The sequence below is a fragment of the Drosophila serrata genome, unplaced genomic scaffold (genome assembly GCF_035046125.1).
Source record: "Drosophila serrata isolate PLE 108 unplaced genomic scaffold, ASM3504612v1 contig_362, whole genome shotgun sequence".
Classification (NCBI taxonomy): domain Eukaryota; kingdom Metazoa; phylum Arthropoda; class Insecta; order Diptera; family Drosophilidae; genus Drosophila; species Drosophila serrata.
Window position 1 is genome coordinate 2,142,869 of NW_028257260.1, and position 8,835 is coordinate 2,151,703.

The 8,835-nt window shown below is 38.9% G+C and overlaps 5 protein-coding genes across 6 annotated transcripts; 2 read left to right on the plus strand and 3 right to left on the minus strand.

Moving 5' to 3' along the window:
- Positions 1 to 553: 553 nt before the first annotated feature.
- Positions 554 to 1,466, minus strand: LOC110175977 (uncharacterized). Its single transcript, XM_020942172.2, has 2 exons — positions 1,198 to 1,466; positions 554 to 1,126 (listed from the first exon to the last, which is right to left on the minus strand). The coding sequence occupies exons 1-2, from the start codon at positions 1,294 to 1,296 to the stop codon at positions 740 to 742; spliced, it is 486 nt and encodes a 161-aa protein (XP_020797831.2). The 5' UTR covers positions 1,297 to 1,466; the 3' UTR covers positions 554 to 739.
- LOC147642733 (uncharacterized) lies at positions 1,463 to 4,266 on the minus strand. Its single transcript, XM_086839241.1, has 4 exons — positions 4,064 to 4,266; positions 3,867 to 3,989; positions 1,542 to 3,806; positions 1,463 to 1,470 (listed from the first exon to the last, which is right to left on the minus strand). Exons 1-4 carry the CDS (start codon positions 4,182 to 4,184, stop codon positions 1,463 to 1,465), a joined length of 2,517 nt encoding a protein of 838 aa, XP_086695367.1. The 5' UTR covers positions 4,185 to 4,266.
- A 1,274-nt stretch (positions 4,267 to 5,540) lies between these two features.
- Positions 5,541 to 6,756, plus strand: LOC110175947 (putative RNA-binding protein 18). Of its 2 annotated transcripts, none has more exons than XM_086839144.1 (5): positions 5,541 to 5,775; positions 5,843 to 5,919; positions 6,035 to 6,109; positions 6,177 to 6,269; positions 6,333 to 6,756. In XM_086839144.1, the coding sequence occupies exons 3-5, from the start codon at positions 6,041 to 6,043 to the stop codon at positions 6,618 to 6,620; spliced, it is 450 nt and encodes a 149-aa protein (XP_086695270.1). In that variant the 5' UTR covers positions 5,541 to 5,775; positions 5,843 to 5,919; positions 6,035 to 6,040; the 3' UTR covers positions 6,621 to 6,756. The 2 variants fall into 2 exon arrangements, with proteins under 2 accessions (XP_086695270.1, XP_020797793.1); XM_020942134.2 differs by having other exon boundaries at positions 5,632 to 5,775; positions 5,989 to 6,109.
- On the minus strand, positions 6,709 to 7,544 carry mRpS25 (mitochondrial ribosomal protein S25). The gene is made up of 3 exons (XM_020942136.2): positions 7,275 to 7,544; positions 7,011 to 7,205; positions 6,709 to 6,941 (listed from the first exon to the last, which is right to left on the minus strand). Exons 1-3 carry the CDS (start codon positions 7,409 to 7,411, stop codon positions 6,770 to 6,772), a joined length of 504 nt encoding a protein of 167 aa, XP_020797795.1. The 5' UTR covers positions 7,412 to 7,544; the 3' UTR covers positions 6,709 to 6,769.
- A 67-nt stretch (positions 7,545 to 7,611) lies between these two features.
- nmdyn-D6 (nucleoside diphosphate kinase 6) lies at positions 7,612 to 8,809 on the plus strand. Its single transcript, XM_020942291.2, has 2 exons — positions 7,612 to 8,052; positions 8,115 to 8,809. The coding sequence occupies exons 1-2, from the start codon at positions 7,847 to 7,849 to the stop codon at positions 8,380 to 8,382; spliced, it is 474 nt and encodes a 157-aa protein (XP_020797950.2). The 5' UTR covers positions 7,612 to 7,846; the 3' UTR covers positions 8,383 to 8,809.
- The last annotated feature ends 26 nt before the right edge of the window (positions 8,810 to 8,835 follow it).

Consider the following 8,835-nt stretch of genomic DNA (forward strand, 5'->3'; position numbering starts at 1 on the left):
AAATTGGCAAATATAATTCAAGTTCCACTCGTAAGTAAACTTTATAACAAAGCTTGGATTTCCTTTTAAATTTCTCATTTGAATCTTTAATTGTCTTACTCTAATCTTTAAATTCTTTTAAATCTGTTAAAACAAATGTTATATTATTAATCAAACATAAATTAAAGCAATGACTATGTTTCATTGAGGTTTTTTTTTAATATTGATAACAGCAAACATTGTTGCTTTCTCATTTTATTCATTCATTTTTAAACATCAATAACTGCAAACATTTATGGTTTTCCCACATCTAGCTAGTATTTCAAGACTTCTTTAAGGCATTAAGTTAAGTTAAAATAAAAAATATATAATATATATCAAGTCTGCATTAAAAATTAAAGTATTTAAAAAACAAGAATGGAGAATGTAGGCTAACTTTGCCTAAACTTCCTGAACATCCAGTTACTATACATATAATTTGCAAAAAAAAAAAAACACTATAGTTTCGTTAACTTTAATTTTAATTTCAATATTTATGTTTATTTAAAAAATATATAAATTTGTACTGATGGAATTGTGCAACATTCTTAATAAACATAAACAAGAATCATGATATTTCATAATACTTAAATATACATGACAGTGTGACTTCTTTTGTTTCTTTTTCCAGTGACTTCGTCTTAGTTGAGGGTGTGCCTCGCCCAAAAGGATGCCGTTTTTGAATTTCTCGAGATCAACCGGTGGTAAATTGGATATGCGTTTAAGCTCCGCGCTCATCCCGAGCTTCCCCACGAGATCCATCATTTTGGTCTTCATCTGTGGATCCATCATAATCGCCAAGTCCCATACGATGTTTATCATAAACCGCCTTCCTCTGTTGCTTGCGCACTTCGATCTTCAATTTGCTCGATTTTTTTATAGGTTCGGACTCATCATCAATGGATAGAAAACTCAAGTTGATAGGGCTATGTGGCTGTGCAGAATTTGGCGATGATGATTTTAGAGCACATATTTCTTGTATCATCTTTTGAGCCTTCTCCTCCAGATTACATTGTTTTTCCTCGAGGTTACGCTTGTCCTCGAGAAGACTGTAAATTGTCCTGGCCATGCGTTCCTTCTCCGATAGCATATCCGCCACCTTCGATTTCTAAATACATACATACACACAAAATTTAACATTTAAGGAAATTAACAAAAAAAATGTATATAAAATATTACCATAGATTTTTCCAGCTTTTCGTTCTGCTCCTTGAGTTTCTGGCATTCATTGTATGCTGTTTCAGCAACCATTTTCTGATTAGTTAAGGCATCTTGCATAGATGCAAAATCCTTCTCGTTGCCCTTAAGTTGCGCTATGAGTGCAGCCTTACGTTTATTATCCTGATACAAGGATTTGATCTCTTCAGCCTGCGACTCTGTCTCCTTCGTCAAAGAGGATATATTCAAGTTTAGGAGATTCTTCTCCCTTTCAATTCCCACAGTTTTAGCATCCTATAATGAAGAATTAATTAAATCAATAGTTAAAATGAAAGTGTAAATTAAATTTGCTTTATTTACCAGACTTGCACGCAGTTGGTCGCACTCATTGGTTAGATCCTCGATTTCTTTGCGATCAGATGCCGCATCCTGGCTCATCTCTATCAATTTCTGATTGTTTTCCAATTCTTGATCCATTAGATGCTGCTCCAACTGAATTATGTTCTCCTGCTGTTCAGATAGTTGAATTTGCAGATTGGTGATGGCCACATGCTCAGCTTCCGCCTGGTTCTTTAACTTCAGCTTAAGCGAATTATTCGACGTTTTTTGTGCCTTAATTTTATCTTTTAAGGTGTCTATAAATTCATTGAAATCGGCAATTTCCTCTTCGTGCTGTATTTCCTTTTCACACATCTTATCCTCCGCAGCCTCTAGCTTCGCTGTCACATTTGAAAGTTCCCCATTTGCAGTATCATTTGCATCCAGGATATGCTTCAAATCCGAACGAAGTTTTTGTATTTCCTCGTCGCGATTCGATGTTTCCTTTTGCGAATCCTTCAGTTGAGACTCCAGGGTGATCACCCTTTCCTGCACAGTGATAAACTCTTTATTTACCTCCGAAAAGGATAACTTTAGCTCTTCATGGCTATCAGACTTCTTAGCAGTTTCTTGCAGCTCCTGTACTATGATTTCGAGACTTGACTTTTGCTCAACCAAAGTATTTAAATATGTACGCATCAGATCATATTCTCGCTGGAGACTTTCGTTCTGCTCCTTCATCATTTCAAGATCATCTTCGGCTTTTTGTATTTGTTCCTGTAACTCTGCCCGCATTTGTACCATTTCCTCCGAGTGAGCAATTTGCATCCGGTTCATGTTCTCCTCTGCCTGAAGAAGATTCTCTCTGAAGGCGTTTTGGTGTTTCGCGATCTCTTCGTCCACTCTACGTTGATTTAACAAAGTAAAGGCATCCTTAAAGCGTAAAAGCTCATCCTTAAAACAAGACGTGACCGTTGAGAGTTCAGTTGCGGAACGCAATAGTTTTTTCCTGGTATCCTCCAATTCTAGCTTATGTGCTTGGAATTTTTTAGGCTTTTCATTCTTCATCGCCTCAATGATTCCCGTATACTTTAGTTCCAGGGCAATAATCTCATCACTATGCATCTTCACTTTCGATTCTAATTCTTTTTCGATTTGTTCTACGTACTCAGTTGGTGGAATTGTCTGCATCTGTTTCGGATAATCTTCGTATAGGGAACTGAAGCCAGTTCGCACATGTAAATCCAGGTCATGAATAAATTTTGTTAATTTGTCAAACTCTTCAAAGATATCCTTTTGAGAGCCCGGCTCTAAAGTATTAACGGCTTTCTCCTCGAAAGATTGACCTGGCTGTTGCGAGGTCACCTGAGATACACGAGTTGGTAGATCCCTTTGAGGGGCGATATCCATATAAAATTCCTGCAACTCCGGCATCTTAGATGGACGAGGCAGACGACTGAATTCTGGAATGATGGCCTTGGAAATCTCGGGCTCAGCATCGGTCCCGGACATCGTGACCGGACAGGAGCCGCAGCGGCGCATTATTTGAAACGGCTGACATGTGACATCCCCAAGCTCATCGTCATAAATCTCGGTATCGTGACGCTGCATCATCAAGGGATCGATAGTGTTTACCTGCGGATGTACCCGGATCATCTTGGCCAGCATCACAATCTTCATTGTCGATTGTGATTCCACAATGCTCGATGCTTTAATAGTTCCAATAATCGAGATGTAGGCGTTGCCGCATAGCGATGCCTGCAGAAATCGCGTTAGCTTACATTCCCCGAAATTGATATTCGTTTCGGGATAATTGAATGACAACTTCTTAATGACATTGCTCAAACACATCAAGCTTTTGTCGATATATACCCCACCAGTGGCTCGGGATGTAATCGGGGAATCCCCACTTAAACGCTCAGTTCCAGACAAGTCCACAAAATCGAGAACACTTTGAAGGTAAGTGTTGCTAAGGTCACACTTCCACTCGGTGATGACACGAAGAATGGCATGTGAATTGTCGGTACGCAACATATTACCCTGGCAGACAAGTTCCATAAGCTCGTTCTCGTTGGATATTATGAAATCCTCACAATTGACCCAAACCATACCATTGTGACCCTCAATTATCTCGAGATCTTGATTTTTCTCGTTAAACAAATCATTTACCTTCTCATTGAATATTTCGAAATAACTTGCATGCACCACAATGTCGTAATCGGCTGTTAAAGAGATTTGCTGGAAAAGCTCTCTAACAGCCATTTCCATAATTCCACAGTTCTTCGCATCACCCATCATCGTATAAGTTTTCCCTAAGAATATCATTAATCAGCGTCTCAAGCAAGTGAAAGAAAAAAAAATTACGGACTTACCCGACAATTTCTGGCCGTATGTGAAAATCGTGCCATTGATGCCGTGCACGCATGCGCGCAGTATATGCTTGCACATGCGGTTGAAAACTTCGAGGTTACCGGCTCCCTCATCGAACACAGAGTCTATGGGGACAGGCAGGACAGGTTTTCTATGACTACAAAAAAAAAAAAAAAGCGGAAAGTGCTACATCACTTACCAAATGTGTTGCGATCCCCAGTGCTGTCCACCAGTTGGATGGAACGGCCTTTAACCACCCACGCGGATGAAAGGCCGGCCTCGACGGGGCGCACACGAATGCACACCTGCATCGAAGCCATTTTCTTTTTCTTTTGCTCCCGAAAACTTAGAACTTTCCGGAACACACACTCGCCTCAGACACGTGAAAATTTTTGTGACCAATTCGAATGACATCCAGTGACAACGAAAGATTTATTAATCATCGATAACTATGTTTCATAAATCTAAAAATTTATCGTATTATTGCGTGAAATTGAAACAACTCGGAATGGATCGGAAGTTGGAATATTAATTACATATGTAACGCGCTAAATGGCGTCACCGACCAACATCTCATAATTTGAGTATTTTAAATGTCTCTTGTGAATTAAATCTCATATATTTGATCGTATAATATAGCATTTATTAAATCAAGCTTTTCTAGCTGGTTAGAAAAGCGCTTCATGTGAGCAATGTTGTTATTTTGAAAATTGATTACCGTCTAAAATTGATATAAAACTGCGTTTAAAATTATTTATTATAATTTTAGTCAGAAGTTTGCAACGCAATGATAGATACATTTCCGACTATATAAAATATATATATTCTTGATCATTATCAGCCGAGTCGAACTAGCCATATCCATCTGTCCGTCCGTCTGTCCCTCTGTCCGTTTCTACGCAAACTAGTCTCTCAGGTTTTAAGCTATCTAAATTAAACTTTATAGTTAGTCTTCTGTATACTCTCACTTGTAAATATGTCGGAATGGGACGGATCGGACGACTATATCATATAACTGCCATAGGAACGACGAACAAATTCATAAAATTAAAAACTATAACTTTTTCAGTTTTCAAATTTAAGGTCAAGCCGTTTTCACAATTTTGTGTTAAATTTTATGAAAATCGGACAACTATATCATATAGCTGCCATAGGAACGATCAAGAAATTAGTACAATAAAAATTATAACTTTTTCAGTTTCCAAAAGATTTTCTTAAGATTTTAGATATAGCCCTTATATATTATTATAGAAATTGGTTTTTAATTTTATGAAAATCGAATGACTGTATCATATAGCTCCCGTACAAATGATCGGTAGATTTAGAGGAAAACGCAAAACTGTGAATGTAAAACTGTAACTGTAAAACTGTAAATATATTTTTTGGCATAAATATATGTATAATTTATATTGTATTAATTCCTAGTGATTAAACTGTAACCTGCTAGGGTATAAAAAGTTAGCTTTTTGATCGGTCAACTCTTTACTTTTTATTTTTTTATATATTTCATCATCTCAATAACCAAGGGAATTTTAAAATCAGAAAGTTAGTCTTCCTGATTTTAATATTGGTTTATTGTATACATCATTTTGACGCTTAAAAATAAACTTAAATATGATGTTAACACTTGGCTTTTAGTGGAAAAAGCTATTTGCATGGAAACAGCTGTTTTCAGCGGCCATTTTTTGCAGAAGTACAGTTATGTAGGGATTCCCCAAATATGCGAAATTTGAATTTTTTTTCAACAAATAAATCGCCAAAGAGATAGCTATTTTCTGTCATGAGATTCATCCCTGGACTTAACCGTGGTGAATTTCCGTTTTCAATACACAGCTGACGGCAATTCACCACGCACCAAAAATCGTAGATAGTTTTGTGTTTATTTTTTTAGCAAAGAAAATGGAAAATGCTGTGAGTCTTAAAGCCTAATCGGAGTATATATTATATAGATAAACACATATTGAATAATTATATGCAGGCATCCACATCGAGCAGCGGAAATACAGAGGAGCAGCGACGCATTTGGGTAGGAAATCTGGACTCTCGCATCACCGAGTAAGTTGATTGCAGCGGCTTCTTTTATAATCGGTGCTAATTATTCCCTTTGCATATTGCCTCCTATCGGTTCCAACTCCTCAAACTGATGCAAAAATGCGGTGCCATCGAGAAGTTCGACATGCTGTTCCACAAGGGCGGCCCCATGGTTGGCCAGTCGCGTGGCTACGCCTTTGTCACATTCGCTCAGGTGAGCTCTCCCAGTCTTTGCAACTGCTTCAGTTTCTTAATCCGAATTCTTGCTTAATCCCTTCCAGAACGAGGGCGCCACTAATGCCCTGCTGAAGCTAGACGGCACCAGTGTAGGCAATCGCTCCATAGCTGTTCGCCTGGCTAAAAATATCAAATATGTAAGTTGCTCTCTAGCTAATTGATTTCCTTATCAAATTAATACCTGGTTTATTCTCCTCCAGGATGACCTGCAGAAGCCCAAGCCGCGCATTGAAATCCCTGCTTTGGGCAGTGGCAAGCGTGAGGAGAAGATCAGCAAGTCGGAGGCCATAAGAGCCATTGAGGCCAAATTAAAAGTACTGGAACGGCAGACAGATGACAATCTCGAGCTGAATACCATGGGCAGAGGTGAGGCGAATGTGCCCTTCATCCAGCGCTATCAGTTCAACAAGGATCGGGATGGAACGCAGCGCTATGGCAAATCTTCCTCAGCCCCATATCATCGACAGCAACGACCCAAGCGTCGCTAGAACCTAAGCATCCGCCTCCACAACCATATAGTCTGTAAAAATAAAATCTTTAGTAATCTTAGGGCGCTACCTCAGCAGACGAGCCTCCTTGCAGGTGTAATTTACAATTTATTTATTAAAAAAAATGACGCAAAAATATAAACCTATATCTACTTGGGTGCAAACTTGATCTTGCCGCGCATGTGATCGGGCAGTGGAACAGTGCCTGGGCATGGCACCTGGCCGGGAATCTCGCAGATGCAGTGCCTGCCGCAGCCGTAGCCAAAATTGGCCGGATTGTCCTTACTCTCCTTCAGACGCGTCTCAGCATTCAGTTGCTCCCTGGAAAAGTACCAAGCAAAATGAATTAGATACAGGTTTACAAATAAACTCTATGGATTAGGTGCCTACCGCGTCTTACCCACCACCTGGATGAGGTGCTCGATAATGTCATCTCTGTTACGGCTGTCCACATCGATTAGCATGTCCCGGCCGTCCTCAAAGTAGCAGCGTACAAACGGCGACGGTGTCATATTCTTTAGTGTGAGCACCTGCACATCCGGGTTCTTGAACTGCACTTGCGGTATGTTCCAGAAGACAAAGTCCCTGTCAAGCACATTTTAAAAATAATTATAGTTAAAAGTTAAATAGAAAAGTAATCCAATTAAAACATACCGGGCTCCGGCATGATGGTCGCCGTAGGTGTTGTAGTTGACGCTAAAGATGCGCACGTTGTCCTTCAGCACCAGCTTGCCCGCATTCAGGTACTTCAAAGTGCGCCGAATGGGCTCGCGTCCTTTCATAAACGGCATGATTGTGTTTTAATTGATATATTAACTAATATTTTAGGGAAAACAAACGATTTAGTGCGGTTGCTTGTGTAACGGGGCCAGCTGATGGGCCAGTGTGACCGCATCAAGCGGGGGAAGAGCATGAAAACAAACCGTGGTGACAGCAGCTAGCCAAAAATAGCTAGATTTTGATTAGCGGTTTATGACGTTTTCTCTTCTTTATATTTATAATTGCGTTTAGTTTAGCTTTTAGTTCTGCTTATTTTACTTTCTTAATTATATTTATGTATTTTTTTTTTATTGTAATAACACATTTTTCACAACCAGTTTGGTGATTGCTGCTCCCAGCCGGTTTGTCATTTTTTTCATTAGCTAACTATGGTCACACTTGTCCGCTCGGGCAACTTTTGCAAATAATTAAATTCAATTTTTGGAAACATTTTATTGTTTCGCTGAATGATGACTGAAATAACACTTGCTCTGATTAAACCGCACGTGCTGCGTAACACCTATGCAATGCAGCAGATTCTGGCACTGATCGGACAACACTTTACCGTGCTCGGCCAGAAGGAGGTTCACATTACGAAAGAGCTGTCTCAGCGATTCTATGCGGAGCACCAGAATAAATTCTTCTATCATCGCCTCACCAGCTTCATGAATAGGTAATAAACATATTATTTAGTTTCTTAAGATATAGATGGATAATATATGTATATAATTTTAGTGGTCCCTGCTATGCCTTGATTCTACAGTCGGAGGCCAGTATACAAAAGTGGCGGAATTTGCTGGGCCCAACAAAGGTCTTTCGTGCGGTTTACAGCGATCCCAACTGTATCCGGGCATTATACGGACTGTCCGATACCCGTAATGCCTGTCATGGATCCGATAGCGAAGCCTCAGCCCGCCGGGAGATTAGCATACTGTTTCCAGAGTTCAAAGACGCTCTTTTGGATGCACAAGAACCCAAACAGGAGACGACAACGACGACGTAGCCCAATGATAAGGCCTAAAAGCAGTTGTTATTGCATAAATATGGCTTGTAGACACTCCAGGTTGAGCCTGGAAGTACTTGTGCCTTAAGGACTTTGGATCTCGCTAAGATGAAGGTATTGCCAGGACATTTCCGAATCGCCACAGTCTCTTGTTAATTATTATTGTTCCAGCACTCGTTAAAATTGTATGTATAGTTTTGTTTTTAAGTAAATTTTGATATTTAACTTAAAATAAGCCTATAATTAGAAATATTAATAGTCTAAGCATTATTTGAGTAACATGAAAATTAAAAAATTATAGAAATATGAGCCTGACATTAGATTAGTTGACCAATGTTAATGTGCGTTTTAAAAATGCATTAAAATACTTTTAAAGAAATCGTAAAATCAATTTAAATAAAACAAAATCATATTTATAAGTAAAAAATTGTTTTTTTTTAATCATTAGACATT

Excerpts from the sequence above, each read along its gene's own strand:
- LOC110175977 (XM_020942172.2), bottom strand. The coding sequence starts at position 1,296 with ATGCAAGATGCCTTAACTAATCAGAAAATGGTTGCTGAAACAGCATAC. Across the intron at positions 1,127-1,197 it reads AAAAGCTGGAAAAATCTATG|AAATCGAAGGTGGCGGATAT; the intron begins GTAATATTTTAT and ends GTATGTATTTAG.
- LOC147642733 (XM_086839241.1), bottom strand. The coding sequence starts at position 4,184 with ATGGCTTCGATGCAGGTGTGCATTCGTGTGCGCCCCGTCGAGGCCGGC. Across the intron at positions 3,990-4,063 it reads TGGGGATCGCAACACATTTG|ACTCTGTGTTCGATGAGGGA; the intron begins GTAAGTGATGTA and ends CTGTCCCCATAG. Across the intron at positions 3,807-3,866 it reads ATACGGCCAGAAATTGTCGG|GGAAAACTTATACGATGATG; the intron begins GTAAGTCCGTAA and ends TGATATTCTTAG.
- LOC110175947 (XM_020942134.2), top strand. Across the intron at positions 6,110-6,176 it reads CCTTTGTCACATTCGCTCAG|AACGAGGGCGCCACTAATGC; the intron begins GTGAGCTCTCCC and ends AATCCCTTCCAG. Across the intron at positions 6,270-6,332 it reads TGGCTAAAAATATCAAATAT|GATGACCTGCAGAAGCCCAA; the intron begins GTAAGTTGCTCT and ends ATTCTCCTCCAG.
- mRpS25 (XM_020942136.2), bottom strand. The coding sequence starts at position 7,411 with ATGCCGTTTATGAAAGGACGCGAGCCCATTCGGCGCACTTTGAAGTAC. Across the intron at positions 7,206-7,274 it reads GACCATCATGCCGGAGCCCG|GGACTTTGTCTTCTGGAACA; the intron begins GTATGTTTTAAT and ends TGTGCTTGACAG. Across the intron at positions 6,942-7,010 it reads CAGGTGGTGGGTAAGACGCG|GGAGCAACTGAATGCTGAGA; the intron begins GTAGGCACCTAA and ends GTACTTTTCCAG.
- nmdyn-D6 (XM_020942291.2), top strand. The coding sequence starts at position 7,847 with ATGATGACTGAAATAACACTTGCTCTGATTAAACCGCACGTGCTGCGT. Across the intron at positions 8,053-8,114 it reads CTCACCAGCTTCATGAATAG|TGGTCCCTGCTATGCCTTGA; the intron begins GTAATAAACATA and ends ATATAATTTTAG.